Below are 27,310 nucleotides of genomic sequence, written 5' to 3'. Positions count from 1 at the left end.
AATATATCTCACGTTATATAGTCTCACCAATTTACTCATCCCTAAATGGAGCTCTGTTTTGTTGAGAAATTTTATGGCTCACAGAACAGGATTAACAGGGTTTAACTTACACTTACCTCCATGAGATGGAGAAGACGCCCACCAGCTGCTGTTTCCCCATCATCCTCACAGTCCTGTAAGAAGGTCTGTTTATCCTCACAATATATTCTAGAAATACATATAACAGTGTTACAATTTCAAACCTCAAAATACTAATAAAAGTTACTCCTTCATACTTGTTGTGATCAATTTACTTCCAAAATCAGTATATTTGTTTAAAAAAATCCTTCTTGAACTATATATTAGATATACTTTGATGATTTACTATCCAGTATGTTTCATTTTTTACATTTATATAATATATAATAAATATTATTTACATATTTATATATAAATATATTTTTATATTTATATAGGAACCAAGGGTGCCTCCTTAAAAATCAGAAATGCTACGATTATGGGAAGGTGAGTTTACACATCTGACACTTCCCACGCTTCATTTAACCTTGAAGCTATGAGATTATAGAGAGTAGTCACTGAAAAACATTTACTGAGAATATACCATATAGAAGCATAATATCCAATAGGCACTATGAAATGACATAAAAGAAAAGAAGTAGCGTACTCCTGTCTTCAAAGAGCCTAAGATCTACTGAAATAGACAAAAAGTGTATTAAAAAGATGGAGGTGATAAAACCAACATAAGTTAATATTTTATACTTTTTTCACATCTTATTGTAGCCATCAAGCATTTCTCTATCTTCCCCATTCTAAGTAAGAGTTGTAAGATTTATTTTTCTCTATAATTTTCCCCCTGGATAGTTGTCAATATCAGAGAAAAATCATGATATTTTTACCCATTTAAATTATCTACAAAGTTAGCATTTGGAATAATGTAGGGCTACATAATAGTAAAATAAGCTTGGCAAATAAGTATGAAACAGAAAACAGTGCCAGTTAAGGTATGCCATCTACTGGATTTCTTAGGCCCCTAAAAATGGTACCATCTAGGACTAGACAAACGTAGCAGATATTTCTCCAGCTGCCACTGTAAAAAGCCAGACAGTACCTTATCTATACACCTAACTAAATTATATTAATTTTATTATAGCAATCTTATTCATCCCCTCATTCATCCTTCCATCTACAAATCCATCTATTCATTCACTCAATATTTACTGCCCACCTACTATGACCAGGCTCTACTCTTATTTAGTTGACCTCATGTGAAGAAAAGAAAGTTAGCACCATTAAGCAAAATTTTATATGTCAAATTTAAGGCAAAAAGGAGTGAGGGGTTGGTTTTATATTAGGCTTGTAATAATAATCTAACACCATAACTTTACGGAACAAATGAAGAAAATTTGACTACATAAATCAGTACCATTAGGTTTAAAAAAAAACCAAACACCATGGACATTTTCACTAATGCTTTCCTCACATGCCAGGAAGATAATGATGCAGCATCCAATAGCTGTGTGTCCCAGCAGCCTGAAGAGCGCCCCATAACTCCAAAGTGGGAACACAGCCCCAGAACCAGAAAGTAACCTTAAAGGGACCCTAGGCGCTCAAAATACACAACACAAAGTCCAAATACCAAATAAAGGTCATTTTTTTAATCTCAGTGGGGTCCTTCAAGCCTCCACTTTGTGCCTTTTTAGTCTTATCTGACACACAATTCTGACAAGCTAAGCTCTTTCATTCCAAACAGTCAATTATGTAAGGATGTGAGGTAGAGGGGCTGCTACATATAGTCATGCTGACATTTGTGAGAAGTGACAACTGATCACCTATTAATATGTAAAAATACAAAAATACTCACAAGAACTTAACCCAAAAATCTGGGGCCTGAAATAGGATATCTGGCACATTAGTTAACTTTTTAATAACTTAAGAGCAACATTATGTACAGCAATTGTTGAATGTGCAGCCACATGGCCATGTAGGAATAAAACAGAGATAAATGAAATTAGATTACCAAATTCACTACCAAATTCTACCACTCAACAACTACGTGACCTTGAAAACGTTAACATTTTTACAGTAGCAGAGTTGCTGAAATAATCAGAATTAACTTTCGTAAAGTGCTTGCCACAGAGCAGGCAGGCAATAAACACACGGGATAAATGAATGGTAACTATTAATACTTTTCCAGCACATTCTAATCACTGAGAACAAGCACAGTCTAATCCCTCATTTTTATACTGATGACCCTAACTTATTAAGAAAACATCAAAATTCTATCTTGTGATACTCTACGAAGTGGGGAATTATATACCAAACAGTTTTTTGTAAGTTTTGTCACTTAAAGGGATGTGACTTAGTAATATTAAAATCTCACCTATCCAAAGTGATGGTTGTTTTTGAGTTGAGTTTCAGATAACCTAGATTTTACAAATAGTGTCAATCACATTTCAAATTTACACCAAATCTCTATGTCTATATTCTGATTTACTGCAGTCCTAACCTATGTTCTTTTAAGTCTGTACTAATTTGCATATTTAAAAATATACCCTTCATCTCTTTACTAATAAATCACCAAAGATTTGTATAAAACCTTAGTAGTCAAAACTAAAAGCCATGTTGTAAAAGAAGCACTCAATTCACTGCTAATGGGAGCATAAATTGGTTTAAAAGAAAAACTTTGGAAAAAATCTGGCAATATCAACAGTTTCAAAAATATCCAGACTTTTTTAATAATTCACTTCTAGGAATCTATTCTTTCTTCCTTTTTAATTATATGCCATTTCATTTCAACAAAGAATCTGAAGCAATCAGAACTGATCCTGAGGAAATAATCTAAAATGTATACAAAGAGTTCATGGCACTATTCTTTACAATACCGAAAAATATAAAAAACTAAAACAAAAAGGAAATGGTTAAATAAATTATGGTATGGAGCCTCAAACAAATACTACACTGCCATTAAAATAATGCGTATAGGGGCCATGCTGGTGGCGCAGTGGTTAAGTTCACACGCTCCGCTTCAGCAGCCCGGGGCTTGCAGGTTCAGATCCTGGGCACGGACCTATTCACCACTTACCAAGCCACACTGTGGTGGTGTCCCATATAAAGTAGAGCAAGATGGGCACAGATGTTAGCCCAGGGCCAAACTTCCTCAGCAAAAAGAGGAGGAGTAGCATTGGATGTTAGCTCAGGGCCAATCTTCCTCACAAAAAAAAGAAAAAAAATGCTTATAAAGCAACTATAACAAAATGAAAAAATGCTTTTGTTAAATTAAAAAAACATATGATACCAGGGTAAAGCATTACAAAAATAAACTTTGCATAGAAAAGACAGAAAGAAAATATATCAAAATATTATCAGTTACATTTAAAGGCTGAAAATGGCTGATTTCCCCTGATTCTTTTCTTTCTTTTCTGCAGTTTTCAAATATTCTACACATGATTACTACTTTTATAATGGAAAAATACAATTTTATTTATTTATTTTTTTTTTTGGTGAGGAAGATTAACCCTGAGCTAACATCCGTTGCCAATCCTCCTCTTTTTGCTGAGGAAGACTGGCCCTGGGCTAACATTTGTGCCCATCTTCCTCTACTTTATATGTGGGACGCCTGCCACAGCATGGCTTGATACACAGTGTGTAGGTCTGTGCCTGGGGTCCAAACCCGCAAACCCTGGGCTGCCGGAGTGGAGCACGTGAACTTAATCACTACACCACCAGGTTGGCCCCAATAGTCACTATTTTTTTAAATCATGCATCAGTTTCCCCCACTTTTTATAAATTGCACATTCCTAAAATTGTGATGATCACTCACCGGTACGCATAGATGTTGTGGGTTGCACTAGCTATTTTCTTATTCTCATACAATTTGGCAAGAACCATTTTCACCTTAAAAAGAGCAGTAATATAAATAAACTAATGTATACTATTTGCTCTGTAAATAAATGCTAGAGAAATATCTTAAAGCATATTGATATAAATACTGTTGTACTGAAATAGTTATTTAAAGAAACTACCGCACTCTAAAAAAGCCACTTTCAGAGTTTCTCCCCATTATAGGTGCAAACACTGGTACCTTTAATTGGTATAAAAATGATAGATCTAGTATTTTGGGCCACCAATCATCAATAAATATTTGAGCACTAACCATGTCTAAGGTACTTGTATACAAAAATTTTTTGCCCAGGTAGAGAATTTTAAGTGTAAATATGAGAATTTCTAAAAATGAGTCCTGAAAACTTACCAAATTTATGTATCCAGTGTGATAGATGCACAGCAATAGTTATGTTCCAAATGTTAAAAGACTCTTTCTGGGCATCATGTAAGGTTCATAGAGGAGGTAACATGAACCAGGCCTTGAGAGATAAGCAGCAATTCTTCTGCATCAAAAGGGAAGAGTGGGATGGGGCAGGAAGAAGCCACTCCATTAACAGGAAATGGCATGTGTAAATGTAACAGATTTAGGAAATAAAAATACAGGATGCTCAGTTAAACTGGAATTTCAGACAAACAAAAAATAATTTTTTATTATAAGTATGTCTCATGCAATAACGTTTACTAGAAATTCCAAATTAACTAGGTAACCTGTATTTTATCTGACAGCCCTAGCAGGGACATAAAAGAAAAGGGTTCGGGAAGTGACCAACAGTTTTATGTAGGTGTAACTTATAGTACAAATGAGAAGATGACAGAAGATGTATCAGGAAAGTATAACAAGTTTAGATTTTTCTTTGTAGACAGTGGAAATCAGCAAAGATTATGTGGGGGGGCAGTAACAGGTGGTCAGATCTTTCAGAAAGGTAACTGGCAAGCACTATGGAAGAAATATTGAAGAAATACTGGAGGTAGGGAAAACTGAGCTGGAGTCAGGGAGACCAATTTGGATCAGAAATTGTACAATCTTGTGTTCATCATTTTTTTTTTTTTGTGAGGAAGATCAGCCCTGAGCTAATATCCATGCTAATCCTCCTCTTTTTGCTGAGGAAGACTGGCTCTGAGCTAACATTCACTGCCAATCCTCCCCCTTTTTTTCCCCAAAGCCCCAGCAGATAGTTGTATGTCATAGGTGCACATCCTTCTAGTTGCTATATGTGGGACGCGGCCTCACCATGGCCGGAGAAGCAGTGCGTCGGTGCGCACCCGGGATCCGAACCCGGGCCGCCAGCAGCGGAGCACACACACTTAACCGCTAAGCCACAGGGCCGGCCCCATGTTTATCATTTTTTAAACTTTCAGGTTCTCAGATTCCTGATCAATAAAATAAAGTAGAAAGTGACCTCTAAGATTTATTTCAGTTCTCACAAATTACAATCTTGTAAGTCTAAGTGACTACAATCAGAAAGAGAATCCAGGACGAACAGATTTAGAATAGAATGTCTAAGGAGGACCCTGGCAACAAGATTATGAGCAACAGCCAAGGACAAAATATGGTTCCTGAGAGGAAAGCCCAGAAGCCTGCACCAAAAGGTGTAATCTTGACCACAAGTCACTGCAGAAAAGAAATTCCTCTTCTAGAGCCTAAGAGAGTGAAAGGCAGCCTGGTACCAAGCATTGTAGCCCTATAGGTCAGGGCTTTAGAAGAGCTTAGAGAGTATAGTAGCTGTAGAGACCAAAGGGGAGCGACTAATGCTAAAAACCTATGCTAAGTTAATGAGACTATTTTTGTTGTTAATTTAACTTTATAGGTAGTAGTGAAATTGTCTCTTACATCAATAAAGTTTAAAATAGGCTAGATTATAGCAGCAAGGAAGAAGAAAATGATTCTAGTGACAAAGACTAGGAATACAGTTTTGTTTTTTGTTTTCTGGTAAGGAAGATTAGCCCCGAGCTAACATCTGTTGCCAATCCTCCTCTTTTTACTGAGGAAGATTTGCCCTGGGCTAACATCTGTGCCCATCTTCCTCTACTTTATATGTGATAAAGACGCCTGCCACAGCGTGGCTTGATAAGTGGTGCATAGGTCCGCACCAGGGATCCAACCCCACAAACCCCAGGCTGCGGAAGCAGAGCGTGCGAACTTCACCACTACGCCACCAGGCTGGCCCTTGGGAATACAGTTTTTGACTAAAAAGTCTCCCATTTGATATCCTTGGGTGGCAATCAAGTCACCTAAGATCAGGAAGCAGAAAGAAAAAGGAATCCAGGACAGGAAAACTCAGCTAAGCCAGTCTGTCCACTGTCTCCTTAATTGGGTAACAATGGAACAGATTTGGTTTTATAGAACTCCCATGAGATAGGACAAATAATTCTTTTTAACAAGCTATTAAGCATCGTAATTTTCTACACCACCACAGTGGGTTTTTCTTGTTTGAAAATCCTTTAGATGGCTAAGCCCCAATAAGAGTTTAGAAAGCATTAACAAACAGAAACAAATCTTCCATGATTCACGGTAATTTCAGCATAGGAAAATGAATAAATAATTTTTATCTTACATGAAAATTAAACATAATAGTAAAAATAAGTATACTATTGCAAAACCATTTACTTGAATTACTTTGGTAAAACAACATCAAAGTGAGCTGAACACAACAACTTTACCTGTTTGGGACAAACTACTGGAGCCAAGTGTGCCTGAAAAGTACTTCTTCGGTCTGTAATAGGAACGCCATGATCAATTGGAGGTAATTCTTCCATTTCTATAAATTTAAAGAATGATATTACTTTTATTTTTAAAATTCTTACACTCAAGAAAATTTGGCAATGGTGTGGGCAGGGGAGAGGGAAGCTGGGAAAAAAGATGTAAATTATATTGCAAATCAACCCAAATAGCCATTAATAGTTGTCTATTAAAATTGAGTTATAATTTCAAGTAAAAGTTTCCAAATATATTGTAGGTAAAATAAAACTACTTGACTTATAAATGATTTCCACCTGCCAAGGTCACCCCATAGAAGTGGTGGGTTGGGACTCAAATCCTGGACTATTGCAGTAGTCTAAGTTGGTACAATATCTAATTTTTAAGAATATAAAGGGGTCCTGAGACCAAAAAGATTGACAGCTGCTAATATACCTTAACTTACTTATCCATTCTACTGTTGATGGACCTCTGGGTTGGGAAACCTATGACTTTATTTTGTATTGCTGTAATATACAGTAGTCCTTCCTTATCTGCAGTTTTGCTTTCTGTGGTTTCAGTCACCTGGGGTCAACTGCTGTCTGAAAATATCAAATGGAAAATTCCAGGAATAAACAACTCATAAGTTTCAAATTGCACACCGTTTTGAGAAGTGTGATGAAATCTTGCACGATCCCGCCCGGGCGGTGAATCATCCCTTTGTCCAGCAGATCCATCCTGTATATGCTACCCGCCCATTAGGCACTTGGTAGCTGTCTCAAGTCATCAGATTGACTGTCACGGTATCACAGTGCTTGTGTTCAAGTACCTCTTATTTTACTTAATAAGAACCCCAAAGCCAACTTTATTATTAGTTATTGTTGTTAACCTCTTACTGTGCCTAATTTATCAATTAAACTTTATCATAGGTATGTATGTATAGGAAAAAACATAGTATATATAGGGTTTGGTACTATCTGCAGTTTCAGGTATCCACTGGGGGTCCTGAACATATTCCCCGTGGATAAGGGGGGACTAACGTAATGTCTTCTGCTAATAAAACTGTTCCTACTTCACAGGATTGAATTAAACATATCAATAATACACCAAATTGATATTAGAGTATCATGATTTTCAGTTATTCTGCCTCTTAAACAAGTTTAAGAACCACTCATTTACCCTTAACTATGTTGAGAAAATGACCAACCATCCTGGCTGCTGCACCTGCCTCATTTAGTATGAAAAGTTATTCAGGAAAAAAGAATTAAAAATTTTTCCTATTTCTATTCACTAATCTGTTGAATCTTACCAAGTCAGCTTGCCTTACAATTGATGAAATACTTCAACTAACACATGTAAAAGTATTTCTGGAGAGCTTTAAACAACTTGCCAAAAATCAATGCACTGGTTTGTGGCAGGACTAGGACAAGAAACCAGGTTTATGCAGGATGTTTTACCTTCCCCCGATGGTGTCCTCTTCTTGAACAGATTGTGACCACTGTACTAGTACAGAACTAAGGTCAATATGAACTAGATGCTATCTATTATGACTGTGATTTTCACTTTTTCCTTTAATAGTGGATCCTGTTTCCCAAAAGAAATCTTATGCCAAATCCACAAATACATAAATGAATAAAATGAGAGCTACTTAGATGGAAGCAAGGGTAGGAGTCCTTGATCTTCTCCACTCTTTCACTTCCTCTCTATTCGCCCCTTCCACTCTTCCTGAGTCACCATGCAAGAACTTTAAACCTTCATAATACTGATTAAAAACTACTATAACATGGCACAGGAAACTCCTTACCTTCAAAGAGAACGAATGTTCCCTCTGGTTTATCAGGTTTTTGTAAGAGACTTCAGCAAACTGATGACATCATTCAAAAATTTAAAATACTAAAATGGAACATAGTTTCTGATAAAGACAGAACTGATTTATCACATCGACCTATTTACAAGTTGAATACTACTTAATTATGGAACAAATCTGCTTGAGCAAAAACGAAAATCTTAAAGGCATTTTACTAGCTTTATTTCAGTGGCTGCACTTTCAATTATTATATTTGTGAGCCCAGACTAAAATTTAACTCAGAGACATCAGAAGACAGACGAGGATTTCAAAACAGAAACATAAAAACAGGATGTGAATTGAAAACACTAATACAGCTTTTCTTAGTTTCAATTTCCCCCTCCACTAATTCAAAACTCTACCAAGTAGGAAAAAAAAAAAAAGTAAATTTCTATTTTTCCTCACCATTCTAATAGACCTACCGAACACTAAAATAGCCAGCAGGCAGGAAAAACAATTCAATTCTCTGCAAATTCATAACTATTTCCTAACATGTGAGAGTTTACTAAATTTCTATACCATTCCAAAAACAATACATAATATTACCATCCCACTTTCCTCAAAAGAAATACATCAGTAACATTATACCTGTTCGATTTGCAATGATATCCAAGTCCAATGCTTTAACTGGATTTTCTGGTTGATATGCTAAAATGAGATCATCTTCACATTCAACATCTTCCTTTTCAGTTTTCTTTTTTACGTCTGGGCCTATGTGGATATGAGACATTATGAGTGATCTATGAAGACAGTAAGAAATGACACTTAAAAAAACCATTGGTCTTGGTCTCTAAACACCATTCTTCAATAGAAGGAACCAGGGCTTCTACAAGAAGTGGTTGATTCCAAGTTGGAGGAAGGAAAATACAAAATGAGCCTGGAACATCTTCTAATTCCAGAGAGTAAAGAAATGCTCAGAAAAAGATGGGCACTTATAAAAGGAACACAGGACCCTACCTGAAAGAGCTCCTAAAGGCCAAACCTCGAACAATTTGAGCAAAAAAAATAATGATAACATTGAATTTTAACTCACAGAATAAAACAATATATATATGTTTATACTGATGTAAATAAATAATCAAATAAATAAATAGGGAGAACAGACATCTCTTCCTCGCAACAGAATTCCGATTAACAAATGTAGAAGGAAAGAATAAGAATCACTGTTAGGCAAACAGTACAGTGATAAATTTGTTGACAACATACACTAACGGATTCTAAAATTACTGAGTGAAAGTTTAACTAAGAATAGGATATTAGCACAGCCTCAAAGTATCTCCCCCAAGAAACTTATCAACTACAAAGGGAAAGATAGTTAACTGTGATGGTTAATTTTATATGTCAACTTGGCTAGGCCTCAGTACTCAGATATTTGGGCAACACTATTATAGATATTTCTGTAAAGCTATTTCTTGGATGGAATTCACATTCAAATCAGTTGACTCTGAGTAAAGCAGATTGCCCTCCATAATGTGAATGAGCCTCATCCTATTAAGGTACTAACAGAAAAAAGACTGACCTCCCCAGAGGACAAGGGAATTCTGCCAGCAACGAGCTTTCAGATTTGAGCTCCGACACCAATTCTTCCCTAGGTCTCCAGCCTGCCAAGTTACCCTGTAGATTTTGGACTCAGCAGCCTTGACAATCTCAATCTCGTGAGCCAATTCCTTAAAATAAATCAATCTCTCCCTCTCTCTCTCTTCTTCTCCTCCGTCCCTCCTCCCTTCTTCTCTATCTCACTTTATAAATACACACACTCTCACACAGATATATAATACATGCATATCCTACTGGTTTTGTTTCTCTGGAGAACCTTGACTAATACAGTAACTTTACCATGGAGACATCTGGCAGATACCATCTTAACCAAGGGATCAAGGTAAACATCACCAATAGTAAAGCATATTAATATCATGAGCTCCTGATATAATGCACTGTGAAGGACACACTATCATTTTTATGGTATTCTTGCCAAAATGCCTAATCTTACTTCAATCATGAGAAAACAATGGACAAATCCAAATTGAGGGACATTCTACAAAATAGTTGATTAGTATTCTTTAAAAGTGTCAGGTCATAAAAGTCAAGGAAAGACTGAGGAACTATTTACAGACTAGAAGAGAGTTAAGGAGAAATAACAACTAAATGCAATGTAGAATCCTGGTCAGGATCATATAACAGCAGAAAGGACATGAGTGGAAAAATTAGTGAAATTCAAATAAGCTCTTTAGTTCATTTAACATTATATCTACGTTATTTTCCTGTTCTTGATAATTATACTATGGGTATGTAAGATGATACTAGGGGAAACAGGGTGAGGGATATAAGAGAGGTCTTTGTACTATTTTTGCAACTTTTCTGTAAGTCTAAAATCAGTTCAGAATTTTTAAAAATTGTAAATAGCTGTATATAATTATTTCAAAATTTAATATTTCTATAGTAGAAAAAACATTATGAAATAATAAAGAGTAAATTTATACTGAAGATAACAGTAAAATCAAAATAAATTACTTGTCAAGTGGGTACCCTAGGAAGGAAAATTCTCATGAGATATCCTGATCACTAGCTGGTACTCTTACCAGTTCTTCAGAATTATTAATCCTTCCATTTTAATATGAAGTCTACAAAAATAATTTTTGATTAAAAAATTCCAAACAAAATTTCTAAAAATGTATACAACAAATCAGTAACGCTAAAATTTGAAGAGTGGCTAAACTAAATTACAGATATAGTAAACTAGATTATGGATATAGGTGGGAAAGGGAAAATATCATTTTTAAGATCAATAATTTTTAAAATTTCCTATGAGTTGAGTGATCCCAAACTTTTTGAAGTCTTAAATTTTTACTGGCATACATTCTATTTTTTCCAATTGTCCCACACTCTAGAATGGTGGATTGGCAAAAATCATTTTGTTTTGAGACTTTTCTCATAGATACCCTGAAGAGCTGCAAAATCAGAACACGGATCATAAAAAGTTAAGGAAAATATTTCAAGAAAGATTGTTACATGGACAGAATATCTTCATACCATTTATCTCTTTGATTTTAATGGAAGCAGTAAAAACATTTGCTTCTATAGAAAAATAAAATATATACTACTATCAACTTTAAATATATACTGATTTTGTTAAGGGAGTCCTAAATAATTGGTTCCCTGTAAATAACCTTCTGAAAAATTAGTAAATAAGCTATTGGGTTTTTTTAAATCCTCTTTTTCCCAAATTGAAAATAACTCTCAGTGATAACAATAAAACTCTATTTGGAAATAAAATTGGGTTAGAGTTATTTTCTTCTCTAAAAGGCCTCTGTAGTAAGTGGAACAAAGACTAGCAAAGTAAATAGGAAAGATCAGAAATTTCCATGTTGTCATATACTTAATGATTCAATAAACGAATAATAATAATAATACAGCAAACTTCAATTTTCAAATGTCCTAAAATTAGTGTTGATGGTTGCACAACTTTGGAATATACCAAAAACCAGTGAATTATACATTTTTAAAGGATGACTAATTATGGTATGTGAATTACATTTCAATTTAAAAAATCAATTTTCAAAGTCAATTTTTATATCCTAAATGTCAGTCAGTGTGTTTTCCAAAGTTCTTTTTCTATAAACACTACATTCATTTGAAGCTAATGCCTAACTTACATAGTTCAATAATTCATGAAGAATGTTACATGGTTCGTATTACCTTAACAATAGTCAAAGAAAACAGAGATTTTTGACCTAAGTTCTTTAACCATAAAATTCTATTTCTATAAGAGTATAATATGAAACCAAAGACGCTAAAGCTTACAGAAAGAAAATTAATTACGTGAGTAAATGAACTTTCCAGAGAAACTTATATTTTATCATATACAAAACCATAAAACAGAATATTTTCATTAAAAATTTCAATTAGAATATCTACATGAAATTTTAGTTACCGTAAGTTAAAAGACCACTGATAATATTTTTCAATCCTACCTGGATCTGTCATCTGAGATTTTTGTATTAGAACATCTCTTATTTTCTCCACCCACAGGTAAAGAATACTTTCACCAATATTCTGCCTAAACAAAATTCAAGGGGAAAAACTTGTTATTTAAAAAAGTTTCCTTCTCAAATTCAAGAAAATACAAATACATTTATAATCTAAGAAATTACAAGCAATCTAGCCAGGCCTTTTAAAAAAGAATTTATTAAAAACAAGAGTTTTACTAACATCTGTGGATGAGTATTTAACATAGATTGTTTATATCAACATTAAAAATTCTAACTGGCTCCAAAATTAACATTGCTTATTTAAAATAAGCGGAATTGCAATCAAAGGGGAAAAAATTTCTGAACTTAAACTGGATGAATTCAATAGATATAAATGCGATTTAGTTTCTATCAGTGGATACAGTTTCAGAACTCATGTCCAACCATTGCTTGCTTTTCTAAACTTTTCGAACAATTTCAAACCACTTATTTGGTATACTTATTTCAACAAAGAAGAATGCAAAGCATTTGAGGAACTCCCTCAGACAGCCAACTGACAAGACTTGAAAGACAATCAATGAAACAACTTTATATTCATATTTTGCTTTTGACTAAAATATTCTATTGCCCAAATTGATTCATTTTGGTTCCAAATAATGTCTGCCTGCCTCAGATAATTAAATCCATCTCAAAGGATCACTGAGAAAAAGAACATGTCATGGTTCATGTCTATCAAGTTATGTTAAATGATGGCAACAGCAATAAAATAAAGGCCCAAGTGTCTACTCTTTAGGGAATGACACTAATTTTAGATAAGTTTTAGTATGTGTGTTTAAAGAAATCACCACACTACTTCAGAACAACACCTTACCTCCTTCCTCTAAAAGTTCCTCTTGAAACCATTTATCTCCCTTTATCACCGCATCAGCACCCACCAAAGGAAACTTTCAAAACAAGCATACAGAAGAAAACAAAAGTGTTCTCAAATAATTCTATACCGGCAAATCCTCCCCATCTCACCCATAATTCCTTAGCACTAAAATGATCCTCTGTGTTCTTTGGTAACCTGTCTTTTTAGAGAGAGCAAAAGTCAACCAGAAAGGTTTTTAAAAATTGAGAATGTTGGTAGAGTTTCTTTTAAACAATTCCCACTCCCATCCTCTCTTCTCAATAAAAGACTTAAGAGGTATAGAGACAGAGAAGGTAAAATGTATTGAGTATACACTAAGCCCAAAGTACATTATACATATCAACACATTTAATGCTCACAATTGTCTAATGAAGTACATATTATTTCCCCATGGTACAAATGAGAAAACAGACCTAGAGAGATCAATTGACTTGTCTAAGACAGTCTTATAAGCAGTAAGAAGACCAGACCCAGAATGTGAAGACAGACTTACTCCAAAGCTCAGGTGGCCCACTGCATTTTGCTTTCCTATCAACCAGCTACACCCTTAGGCAAGTAAACCACTTGAACTCTGAGTCTCAGTTACCTCATCTATAAAACAGAGATTTAGAGCATCTCGTCTTACTTCACGAGTCGTTTCTTTTCAAGTGAAACTATCTTAATTCACTCGACAAATCTTTAAGGGCCTCTCCTATACACCAAGTACTACGTGCAGCCCTGGGGGTATGGTAGTGAATGAGAAAACTGGGTCCCTTATTTCAGTGTCTGTAATCATTATCCTGACAAATTTAAGGTTTTGTATATAATTGTCTCCATCCCTTAATCTCATCCCATTGAATTCCTCACATCATCATCACCAAAAGTAGTAACAGTAACATCTAGTGGTTACTGAACACCTACTATACAGAAGACACGTAGACAATGCTTTGTTACCTCATTTAATCCTTACAACCACCCTTTGAGATAGGAAAATCATCCCTCTGTGAATATATGTTCACATTCAGATTTGTTGTTGTTGTTTTGCGGGGGGGTGGGGGGAGCACCTTGGAAGAATTTTCACAATTAATAAGTAATTTTTCCAAATAACAAAGAAATTAAACCTTAACTCCAAATCTCCTCTCCTCTGGCCCGTGGCTTCCTGCAGAATATACAAGAGCACTTCTGCCCAACATCATTTATTGAATGCTTCCTTCTTCTCTGGTATTTGACAAGACTTACTGAAATCCAGTAAGAGGGAGTTGTAGTGGTGTGAAAGGTTTCCTATAGAAAATGAAGATTATTCTTTCCCTTGGACCCCAAAATTCTATTACTGATAGTGGGGTTTTTAAAATTTGTTGTTGTTATTACTGCTGCATTTGTGTTTTCTCTTGTGACAATAGTTTGTTCATATCTTTTAACTATCCACTAGGATTTGGTGGTTTTCAAACTTTTGCCATCACTATAATGAAATCTCTCACAGAATCAGAAACAAATTAACAGACAAAAGCTGTGAGTCCTCCCTGCTGTGTCTCTCTTCCCCTCCCCCAATGGTCCTGGAGGAAGAGCGCTGAATCCTAAGGACTTGGGTGCAAAATCTGAGAACTACTCATTATAGAATGACATGCTAAGCTTTTATTTATGAAATTAAACATGGTAAAGTAGCTAAATATAAAAAGTCTGAGGGGCCGGCCCCGTGGCTTAGCGGTTAAGTGCGCACGCTCTGCTACCGGCAGCCCAGGTTCGGATCCCGGGCACGCACTGACGCACCACTTCTCTGGCCATGCTGAGGCCACGTCCCACGTACAGCAACTAGAAGGATGTGCAACTATGACACACAACTATCTAATGGGGCTTTGGGGGGGGGGGGAAGGAGGAGGATTGGCAATAGATGTTAGCTCAGAGCTGGTCTTCCTCAGCAAAAAAAAAAAAAGAAGAGGATTAGCATGGATGTTAGCTCAGGGCTGATCTTCCTCACACACACACAAAAAAGTCTGAAATAAAATTTGTTTCAAGTTAAATAAAACACCAACTTGGATTAAAAACGGATATTTTAGTTCAGATACTTTGTGAGTAACTATACTTAACTATTATCCAATTCAGAACTATCAAAACAACCTCAAGTGACTCTAATTTTACTTGTGGTTCTAATGTTTGTATCTTTAATTTTCTAGTATTTGTATTTGTTGATTTAAGAGTAAAGATACTCACTAAAATGCACTACTAAATTGTGTGACCTTAGACAAATTACTCGATCTCTCTGAGTTTCTGTCATCTCATTTTCAAAATGACAAAAGTAGATGAGACAATTGTTTTAATAACAACAAAAATGAGAGCTGCTAAAGTACGTTACGTGAATTGTGTCATTTAATCCTTACAATGATATTATTCTATTATCCTCATGTTACAGACGAGAAAACAGACTCAAAGAAGTCACACTATTTCAAAAACTGACTCCAGACCAAGACCGCCTTAACCTCAGCTCAATTAAACTTCAGACAGGCAGAACTTCCTGACTATAGGCCCTGATCTCCCTTTTCTTAGAACATTTTCTTTAGAAAACTTATTATAAATTCTTTCTTTGCTCCTTTGAGATTATGGACATCTTTTTAGAAGACTCTTGTCAGTTTTACAACCTAGGAATGTCTTCCTCAAGGACCTGGGAGCCATCATTTTGAAATGTAATCATCAAGGAAGACAGCACCCTTATCTCTCAATCTCTGGGGAGCGTAGGAGCCTCACTTCTGATGAGCAACAATTAGCAAACACAGAAGGCCTAAACACAGAGAAACACATTTGCAAACTCAGGAAATAACTAAATGTGCTGGACACATCTCATTGATCAACCTCCCAACATCCTCTAGCACTTTTCTACTAGCTCATCCCAGCCCTTAAAAACCCTGCTGCCTTTTGGAAATGAACAAACACTTCTCCAAAGAAGATATACAGATGGCCAATAGGCACATGAAAAGATCACTAATCATCAGGGAAATGCAAATCAAAACTACACTAAGATATCATCTTATACCTGTTAAAATGGTTATAATCACCAAGACAAAAAACAACAAATGCTGGAGAGGCTGTGGAGAAACAGGAACCCTAATTTACTGCCGGTGGGAATGCAAACTGGCACAGACTCTATGGAAAACAGTACGGAGATTCCTCAAAAAATTAAAAATAGAAATACCTTATGATCCAGCTATCCCACTACTGGGTCTCTACCCAACGAACCTGAAATCAACAATCCAAAGAGGCTTACGCACCCCTATGTTCATCGCAGCATTATTCACCATAGCCAAGACATGGAAGCAACCCAAGTGTCCCTCGACTGATGAGCAGATAAAGAAGATGTGGTATATATATACAATGGAATACTACTCAGCCATAAAAAAAGACAAAATCATCCCATTTGCAACAACATGGATGGACCTGGAGGGTATTATATTAAGTGAAATAAGCCAGAAAGAGAAAGACAAACACCTCATGATTTGACTCATAAATGGAATATTAACACATGGACAGAGAGAACTGTTTAGTGGTTACCAGGGCCCAGGGGGTGGGGCGAGGGCACAAGGGGTGAAGGGATGCATTTATATGGTGACTGACAAACAATAATGTACAACAAAAATTTTGCAATAAAGAAAAAAAAATCCTCCTGCCTTTTGTTTCAGGAAGTTGAGTTCAGACTGAGTTCTGGTCTCTCTCCCCTACTGCAATAGTCGCGAATAAAGTCTTCCTTGCCTGTTTAACTTTGTCCAGTGCAATTTCTGCTCTGACAAGCCTCATTCTTCAACTTTCCAATCTAAGACACCATGATACATCAAAATGTGAAGAGCTGTGAGAAATTAAAATAACCATTTTCTTGGATTTTAAATTAAATGTTGTTGAAATGGACCATCGTAAATTCAAATACTACAAAGAAAATTTTAATCCCTTTCATTTTCTCTTAAGCAACACCAATTAGTAAAATGTTGTTTTTTAAATCTGTTATTTATCTTTTGTATTATTATTTTCATATATTCAAAATATCCATATGTATAATATTTAAACAAAAATAAGGTATGATAAGTAAATTAATCTTCATCTAATCAATCACCAAATCCTCGTTTATATTCTTAAGTATTTCTTTACCTAACCACTCTTCTCCATCTGCATTCTTGTTGCATTAATAAAGGCCTCCACCATACCCCTCCTGAGTTACTGACTGCTCTTCCTATGGTGTCTCTTCCTTCAAACTCCTCAGAATCCATCCTCTACACTGCCACACAAATCTGACTACATCACTCCCCTGCCTAAAACACCTAGAGCCTACAAGATAATGCCCAAACTCCTTATCCCAGCTGACAGCTTTTTCCTTCTTACACCTACCTCAATTTATATACCTACCTCAATTTATAAAGCTGGCATCTTAAACCACTTGCTGAACTCTGAAGATGCCAGATTGCTTCATAGCTACATCATTTTGCTCATGTAGTTTCTTCTATGAGAAAACCGCTCCCCCTTTGATAGCCTGGCAAACACTGTGCTCGAAGGTCACCTTCACAACGGAACCCTCTTTTACAACTTCATATCTGTATGTCCTGAGATAGTTTGTTAGTAAAACCTCTAAAGAATGCTACTATAGCACTTGGTCCACATCTCTTAGTAATTATGTCACTATATTGAATTGGTACACATCTATCTTAATTTTTAAATGCCAGACTCCTAACAGAGTGCCAGCATATAGGGGATACTCACTAAATGTTTACTGAAAAAACTGTTCATTTTCTGACTTCTTACCTCCCTACATAAGAGGAAACTCCATAGTTCGTCTTCTTAGCTAAGCAAAAATCAAATTTAGCATTCAAAATGATACTAAATCAATATGAAAATCTCAATAGTGTTACAATATTTACAACACAATGGAATTATAAACATTAAGAATTATATTCAGGGCCGCCCAGTGGTGTAGTGGCTGAATTCGCATGCTCTCCTTCGGCGGCCCGGGGTTCGCAGGTTTGGATCCTGGGTGTGGACCTATACACCGCTCATCAAGCCATGCTGTGGCCACATCCCACATACAAAACAGAGGAAAATGGGCAGAGATGTTAGCTCAGGGCTAATCTTCCTCAGTAAAAAGAGGAGGATTAGGGGCCGGCCCGGTGGCGCAAGCGGTTAAGTGCGCGCGCTCCGCTGCGGCGGCCCGGGGTTCACTGGTTCGGATCCCGGGCGCGCACCGACGCACTGCTTGGTAAGCCATGCTGTGGCGGCGTCCCATATAAAGTGGAGGAAGATAGGCACAGATGTTAGCCCAGGGCCGTCTTCCTCAGCAAAAAAAAAAAAAAAGAGGAGGATTGGCGGATGTTAGCTCAGGGCTGATCTCCTCACAAAAAAAAAAAAAAAAAAAAAAAAAAAAAAAAAAGAGGAGGATTGGCAATGGATGTTAGCTCAGAGCCACTCTTCCTCACAAAAAAAAAAAAAAACAAAAAACCCAACATCTTTATATAAACAGCACATTCTTAATAAACTTTGAATCGCAAAGAAAATGAAAATTACAGCTCAATTTTAAAAAAAAGAACTATATTCATACATTTATCTAATACTTTTAATTTCTGAAGACCAATAATATTTTTCACTTGCTGCCCCCTGCTGGAATTTTATGGAAAAATATTAAAAGGTTTTTTCACAAGAAACTTTTAAAAACAGAATGTGTATTTCTATTTAGACTACATGTGTGAAAATAATACCAGTGGACAGTTTATTCCAGCACTTTTAATAAACAAGACGGTATAAATCATATTCTAGCTTTAGAACAAACTGCTCTGTAATTTCCGACCCTTCCTAATTCTCAAATAGCTCAACTGAACTAGTTAGGGAGAATAGCAAGTTGTGCCCTATGGCAGGGTATCTCCTTAGTAAACGGGGGACTTTTTGGATAGAGAAAAGGCAGATGGGAAGCCATTTCAGAGTGCAGGACATTGTGCATAGGCAGGAGAAAAATCTAACGGATGAAGACGATTACCATGATGGAAGCCAAGTGTGGGAAGATTTTCAAGAAAGAGGAAGTGTTCAACATCACTAAAAGTTACAGAGATCAAGTAAGATAAGATCTGAAAAATGACCATAAGATGTACAATTATGACATCACTGGTGAACAAATTTGCAGTATATTTATCTTATTCTGCTTTAAAGGGGGAGATAAATTGGTAAGTAAGCATAAATAAAATATTACAGAAACAAGTTTGTTAGGGGCACAAAAGCTGGAGTGGCCAGTAAAGTTAGGGACAGGTATCAGAAAACATTTAATTGAGGAAATAAATAATACTTATATGCTGAGGATGACAGAATCACTCAATGGGGGCATCCCCTAATGATATGTCCAGTTCTCGGTTACTTCCAGAGTCAAGTGTAAACCTGGGACTCAAGAAAGACCATAGTTCCTCTTGGAAAGAATGAACAGAATCGATTCCATGAAGACAGCATTTTGTAATTAAATATTTTGGGAGGAAAAGAAACCTGACCTAGATCCCAGGGATACAAAGGGGGTATTTTCACTGTACCAAATGGGGTGGCCACCTAGAACATATAAGACAATCCTTACCTGTTTCTGGATTACAGTAAAACTGATAGTCCAGAACATTATTTGTTGTACTAAATTAATAATCTCATTAAAAGTAATCCAGGGCTGGCCCAGTGGTGCAAGCGGTTAAGTGCGCGTGCTCCGCTGCGGCGGCCCAGGGTTTGCTGGTTCGGATCCCGGGACGCACCGACGCACTGCTTGTTGAGCCATGCTGTGGCGGCGTCCCATATAAAGTAGAGGAAAGGGGGCATGGATGTTAGCCCAGGGCCAGTCTTCCTCAGCAAAAAAAAAAAAAAAAAAAAAAAAGAGGAGGATTGGCATTGGATATTAGCTCAGGGCTGGTCTTCCTCACACACACAAAAAAAAGTAATCCAAATCACAGTCATATCTTCTCTGGACTACTGCATTAGCCTCCTAACCCACGTCCCATACATCCATTCTTGCTTCCTTCCCATCAGTTCTCCCCAAAGAAATAGAACATTGTTTTCAAAATGAAAATCTTATCATGGCATCACACCACTTAAAACCCTTCTCTGCTTCCCATGGGTCTTAGGATAAAGACAAAAATCCTTACCATGGCCTACAAGACTTTGCATGACTTCCCCTGCCTACTTTGCCTGGTCATTTTCCCACTATGCTCCCTTCTCTCTTCCCACTTCATACCACTATTACTTTGTGTCTTGAAATGTGCCAAGCTCCTTGACACGGAGCCTTTGCACATGCTGTAGCCTTTCACTAGAGTTCCTTTCACCTAAGTAACTCAGCTCTTAAATCAAACGAGCCATCCCTAACCTCCCAGACTAGGTCAGGCCTTGTTTCAAACTCAATTAGTACCGCATATTAATATCTCTTTTATAGAACTTGTCACAGCTGCAGTTCTACACTCATTTTTACATTGTTATAAGTAATACCTCTCCTACCAGTAAATTCTAAATGCCATGAAAACAGGAACCATTGCTGTTTTTGCTAACTATGTGTATCCGGGATCTAGTACAGTGCCTGCCATATAGTACTTACTGAATGAATGAAAGAGTGAAAAATACAGTATTTCTATAGACTGTCAGTCTTACGGCCTAATACAAGAAAATTATCATTAAAAGTATACAGTAGTTTAATAAATAATTATGCTTAGGATTCTGCTGTTACCAGTTTCATTCAACATAGCCTATGAAAATATCAAAACAAGAGCAGTATCTCGGAATTTACTTTCACAAGCTGGCTAAGTGTTTTCATAGCTACTAGTTCTAAATATTACTGTATTTCTGTATCGAAGTAGAAGTCATATTAAATGTATATATAAAATTATATTATATAACCAATCTTTCAAGGACTCCTCAAGTGCATCCTTTTTGTTAATGGAAAAGCAGCTTACAAAAAGTTTAGAAAAGGCCATAAAATATCACAGTTCCAACAAAAGCACACAACAGTATCACTAATAGAATTTTTTAAAATCACCTGTCACTTACATATATATTTCCTCAAGGCTATTTGATAAATCCACACGTTCTTGCCCTTTAAGCCAAGGAGCACTAAGATTTAAAAAAAAAAAACACAATAAAGGAGATTACTCAAGGATTGTGTTCATATCTCAAACAGAAATTAATGATTAAATCACAAATTGGTTGTATTTAGCTTTTAAAAATTATCTAGTTTCATTAAAATATTATATTGTATAAATCTATACAGTTCCAAAACGCTTTCATTCACATTAACTCATTTAGTCTTCCCAGAAAACCACGATGAAGCCAATACCAATATTATTCAATTAAAATACGGTTTAAAAAACAGGAAGGAGTTCATAGGATATCATAAACGTGCCCAAGTTTAAATAAGTGGCAGAACAGGTTCCAGAATCTAAATTTCCAGATTCACAGTATTTGCCATACTATCAGGAGTTCCCAAGTTTTTCTAACTGGTGTCTCAAAAACAACTCTAACAAATACGCTGGTTGCTACGTGATGTAAAAAAATATTAACTTTTTCTGAAAAAGGCATTTATGTTTACAAGCATTCTATAATTATATCTACCATTTTCAATAAATAAAAATTAAAAATTACAGAACAATTATTAATAGCAAACTTTACTGCTATGGTTTTAAAACACTCATACAAAAAATAATCCCACTGGTAGGTAAAAAATTTCAGTAACTGCGATTTAAGGCAATTCTGTTCACATAGGTTTATACATGTTAGTAGGTCAAGTGGGCAAGGTTGATCAAAGGTTACTTGCAATCAACAGGTCATGACTCATTAACATAATGTTATAAACCAATGTGACCTCAATAAAAAAAAAAAAATTAAGGTTGGGCTGCTGAGAAGCTGGTTCCTCAACAAGAATGGGCAGGGAGAAGCACCATGGGTAGTTCCTGGAAGGCAGGCAGTCTTAGGCAGAGATGTGTTAAGGAACTGTGCAGCAGAACCAGGTTAGGAGAAACTCTACAGGCCAGGGTTTCTAGATTACTAGGTTGTCTAAAGAGGAAGGTTTCCTTTCCCATCTCTAAAGACAATTCTGTAGCTGTTTTACCCCTATGAATCCTGTGATTCTCTTTCATACTAAGTGGCATACTTCAGTGTGTTTTATATAATTTAGTTTTTTATTTAAATGCTCTATACCAAGTCCAAAAGGTGTTTTCAATTTCTATATACATTTTGATGAGAGGTATTTAATATAAACACAATGTACAGTATAGAGAAACAATCTTTGAAAAGTATAATCTTTTTACAAAAATATAAACGTAGAAATATAGCTTACTTCAATTGATAGATAGGTGGAGCTGTAGCTGGGTATTCATTCGGTAGCATCACCTACAAAGCAGTTTAAGAACAAATCTGTTTACACTTCATCATGGCTCAAAAATAACAATATCTAAATACGTAAGCTAGTCACTGGACAAATTTCTAAATTGCCAAACTAAAAACCAAAACCATCGTTTTGTTAAATCTCAGGAGAGAATTCTCTCCTATTTATGCTTCTACATTAAATATGTTGTTAATGATGATGTCGATTTTTTAAGGAGGAGTTCATGATTTGCAGAGAAAGTATAAAAGCAATGAAAGTTAGAAAACAAGGGAAAAACAAAGATGAAAGGAAAAGAAAAATTCAAACAGAGGCATTAAACCCTAACTCCAAATGAATAGAGTGGCATTATAACATGTTCCAGGTATTTTTCTGAAGCGACACTCAAAAAAACTTATTAAATACTGTTAAATACATTAAATAGCTAACACTTAATAGAGAACCATACACATTTCTTTTCAAATCAGTATTATTATAAAAACAAACACTGACAAAACCTCAACTGGCATCTTTTATATTGCAACTACAGGCATGGGCCGGCCCTGTGGCTTAGCGGTTAAGTGCACGCGCTCCGTTACTGGCAGCCCAGGTTCGATCCCGGGCACGCACCGACGCACCGCTTCTCTGGCCATGCTGCGGCCGTGTCCCACATAGAGCAACTAGAAGGATGTGCAACTATGACATACAACTATCTATTGAGGCTTTGGGGAAAAAAAAAAAAAGGAGGATTGGCAATAGATGTTAGTTCAGAGCCAGCCTTCCTCAGCAAAAAGAGGAGGATTAGCATGGATGTTAGCTCAGGGCTGATCTTCCTCACAAAAAAAAAAAAGAAAGAAAGAAAGTACAGGCAGTCATCAAAGAATAAGCATTAAAACAGAAAGCCATACCAATCTTTTCATTTATTTATTCTAATCACACTGATTCTCAATTAATAAAGAAATGAGTATGTACTCTATGAGCTATCTAAATTACTAACTTATTCTTCCTCTTAAATGCCAGCCATCTTCCCAGGTTTAGACTCTCTCCTGTTAAATGGATAATGAAAGGAAGTGAAACTCATGTGTGCCAATGGTACACTAAGAATACTTCAATAATTAAAAAACTTGGGATAGGAAAGACGAGACTATCAATTAAAGTATGACTTGAGAGTGATCTGAGATTTAATCACCTATATGTTTAGATAATCAATCGTTAACACAAGCTAACAATAAAACAATTTAAAAAAAGTCATACAGAAACAGTCATTAGAGGAATACAACAGTAGTCAATCATATAGAGTCAATGTTGTAAGTGGAAAATGGCTGTAGAAAAGGGGGAAAAAAATACCTGCAAGCAAATTGTCCACTTGGGGTTATCGATATCATCACTAATTCTAATACAGAATATTTTGGCACAGTCATCAATGACACACCATTCCTCGCCGTATATAGCTGCCATTGCTTCAATTTCCTCATTCTGAAAGAAATTGATGGGGGGAAAAAGTCAACCAATACACAAAACCTTCAGTTTTCCTTACTCCTTTATAAGGTATTTGCATTTAACACCCTGGATGACAGACATTAGCCTGGATGACGGATTCCTGAATGAACGCTGCCAAACGTTCTTAGCAGCGGGTCACCATGTTCCACTCTCTGGGTGGTTGCCAGACCCTATGGCAATGACTGGAACCAGCCTTGCTACATCACTGTGCTTTTGGCCACTAGTATGAGCACTCTCATACCCTATAGCGAGATTCAGAAGTCAAAGGATAAACATATCCTCTCTGCTCCACTTGCTCTTTTTTCACAGGTAATCCCCACCCCCAACTCTCCAGCAGCGTTGCTACGTAGTAGCCCTGTATTCCTGCGGGTATCTCCGATGTTTCTTGTTTTGGATTTGGGCATGGGGCCGGGTGATTCTTTTGGTTGGGGGTAATTAAACCCTCAAAACATAAATTATTCTTTTGGTTTGGGGTTAAAAAAGAAAAATAACCAGATCTAAAGGTGAAAATGGGAAGGAAATGACGCATTCAACTTATCATCTCGTCCCCACAGGCCAACAGGAAAAGCTTTAAGAGCGCCCACGTGAGCCACACACTGGGGAAAGCTCAACACTAAGAGGAGGAAGATTCAAGGGGCCCTCGGGGAACTCCAGGGTCTGTGTTATTATTGCCCGTTTTGCAAAGGCAGGAACCGGGGTTCTTAAATGGCTTGTCCAAGGTGACACGGCGGCGGTAGAGCGGGGAGCACAACCCGGATATCTGCCTCCGGCCCGGAGCTGCTCAGGCGCGTGCTGATGGTTGACGATGCCACCGTCCAGGCAGCCTGAGGCCGCCGACGCCCGGGAGCGGCCGCCCGGAGAGCGCTCGGTCGAAAACAAGCGCCGGGAAATCAGAAGGCGGTGGAGCAGCCTGCGCGGCTGGCGGCCCGGACGTGCAGGCGGGACCGCGGGCGGCCCCGGGCAGAGGCCCCTAGGCGGAGGCGGCCCGGGGCGGTGAGGCGAGGCCGAGCCGAGCCTGGGGGTCGGCGCCCGGCCGGGGCCTTACCAGCTTCTGGTTGCTCCCTGCGTTTCCCTCAGCCATTTGGCCCCGGGAGCGGCCGCGCGGCCGTCGCCTGCCCAGCTCCAAAGCGCGGGAACCGGGCGCTGCGGCGGCGAGCGGAGCGCCGGCTGCGGCGGGGCCCGACCCGGAACCTCAGCCCGCGCCGCGCCGCGCAGGCCGCATCTGCTTCCGGGTTGCGGGCCAGGCGGTGAGAGGGTCCCGCGCCCGGGCCTCCCGGCCCCCCTCCCGCGTCTAGCGCCCGCCCTCTCCCATCCCCGCCCCCCCCCCGCCCCTTGGCGGGCCCCGGAAGCCGTTGTGCCCGAGGGTCGGTCGGAGGTCTTCTCGGCTCTGTCTCCTGGAAACTCGCCGGGGCTGGGGGCTTCTGCTCGCCCACTGCGGCCCCGGTACCATCTGAGCCCCCAGGAGACGTTGGGGAGTCGGGTTTACCGCCATGTCCCGGGATGGGACTCGACTGCCGGCCGCAGCCCCTAGACTGGTGTTTGCATTTAAAGGCATAGGTTTTTTACGTGTTTTAAGGTCTATTTTGTCTGATTTGGGCAAGGTTGGGTTTGATTTGCCAAAAACGGGAGAGCAGGAGAGGGCAGGCGGCAATTTTGACAGCGTACGGGGAAACGTATTCACCCACTCACTGTTGTATTGTGATAGTTTTCTTTAGTGTTCTTGGACATTTTGTCCGGGAGCAGCTTTTGTACAAGACACTAGTTCTGCCAACCTACATAAGGGTCATTGTTTCATTATCCACAAGTTTGAATCCATTTGTCATTTCTCCTCTGCCCCCAGCACATACATTTCCAATACATCGGTTGTTAATTGTATCCCTCGCCTTATTCGAGACAGCTTAATCAAGCCACTTAATCTCTTACTGAGAGGCATTTTATCCCCTCTTGCCTCACATTCTTCACACACACAAATACAAACAAAAACTGAAAATATTACATGTTTCCTGTCTCCCGTCTTCCTTAATCATGGGCGTGTTTTAATTCCCCTCTGAAACTCTTCCCTGAGTCAAAGGTGCAGCGCGTGTTAAGTGCCTGTAAAGGATTCCTCCCGAATTACTTTGAGGGGATCCTAGTATATAAGCTTTGTGGATTTATTAATTCAACACGTTTATTAGGCTCTTATTGTGCTAATCTTTGGAGCAGATTATGTCATGCGTTATCCTTTAAGGAGCTAAGATGTGGGGCAACAAAAGTAAATCAGCATTAAAATGGACTAGAATTATGTCTTGTGTTAGTAGCACAAAGAAGGGCCATCCATCCAAATTTTATTGGTCTTTTGTTCCAGAGAATGCTAGAACAGAGTCAAGAGGTTAGCTAACTGAGGAAGGGGAGGGAAGCTGTTCCAGATGGAGAGAAAAATATTGGCAGAAAAATTGTGGCTTATTTAAGGAACTTCAGGCAGTTCATTGCCTCTGACATCACAGCTGTCCATCTGCTCTTGTCACGTGGTTTGCATAACCCCCTTATGATTGTCTCTGTAAATCTGCACATGTGCATTCATTTTGGTTCTAAGAGAAGGCTTAGCCCTCTGTGATGTCAGTCACATCACCTCCCTCCAATTATTTGGTTTGGACAGTGTATTTTTTCTTCCTCTTGAGCACAAATGGTTTCAGGCCCCTCCTTCCAACCAGGTTGGGCCCCAGAGTCCATGGTACAGCCAGTCCATCATGATGTTTCTCTTCTAAGTGAGGAATTTGCCTGGAAGTGCTGAGGGATTTAGCCACAGTGCATCTCCAGGTTGCCTGAAACTTGCAGTTATAATCCTAATACCACCCAGATGTCTGTCCATTGTTAAACAGCTTTCTTTCCTTCCTTCACTCTGAATTTTTCCTTCAATGACCGCTCCATATGTTTTAGAACTTCCATTGCATAAAACAGTGATTTTCACAATTTAAAAAAAAAAACCATAGAATCCTTTCTTCAGTGAAAGCTTCTGTAAAATAGATTAGGTTGTTCTGGCTGAAGTGGTGGTGAAGGGCCTGAGCAACTCTCCTGCCCTCCCAGTGGCCCCTCAAAGACTTTAAACCCAAATTTGAAAACTACCACTTTAAAATGTAACAGAAAACAATGCACAACACAATTTAACCTTCTAAACAAAGCACAATATAGTCCATTTGTTATACATAGTACCTCTTTTTTTTTACCTCATATCATAGCA

At 37.7% G+C, this 27,310-nt stretch overlaps 1 protein-coding gene across 2 annotated transcripts in view; it reads right to left on the bottom strand.

Moving 5' to 3' along the window:
• IMPACT (impact RWD domain protein) overlaps positions 1-25,236 on the bottom strand; it is a 28,549-nt gene extending 3,313 nt beyond the window's left edge. For both annotated transcript variants that reach the window (XM_058556907.1, XM_058556908.1), the window contains exons 1-9: positions 25,139-25,236; positions 23,941-24,069; positions 22,570-22,622; positions 21,285-21,347; positions 12,377-12,462; positions 8,994-9,116; positions 6,544-6,641; positions 3,821-3,894; positions 117-207 (exon numbers count right to left, since the gene is read on the bottom strand). In XM_058556907.1, the coding sequence (XP_058412890.1) occupies positions 117-207; positions 3,821-3,894; positions 6,544-6,641; positions 8,994-9,116; positions 12,377-12,462; positions 21,285-21,347; positions 22,570-22,622; positions 23,941-24,069; positions 25,139-25,174 (753 nt within the window). In that variant the 5' untranslated portion in view covers positions 25,175-25,236. The remainder of the gene's footprint in view (positions 1-116; positions 208-3,820; positions 3,895-6,543; positions 6,642-8,993; positions 9,117-12,376; positions 12,463-21,284; positions 21,348-22,569; positions 22,623-23,940; positions 24,070-25,138) is intronic.
• Positions 25,237-27,310: the final 2,074 nt, after the last annotated feature.

The sequence above is a fragment of the Diceros bicornis genome, chromosome 16, assembly GCF_020826845.1.
Source record: "Diceros bicornis minor isolate mBicDic1 chromosome 16, mDicBic1.mat.cur, whole genome shotgun sequence".
Classification (NCBI taxonomy): domain Eukaryota; kingdom Metazoa; phylum Chordata; class Mammalia; order Perissodactyla; family Rhinocerotidae; genus Diceros; species Diceros bicornis.
Note: the sequence above shows the minus strand (reverse complement) of the source record. Positions and strands in the feature narration are given on the sequence as shown.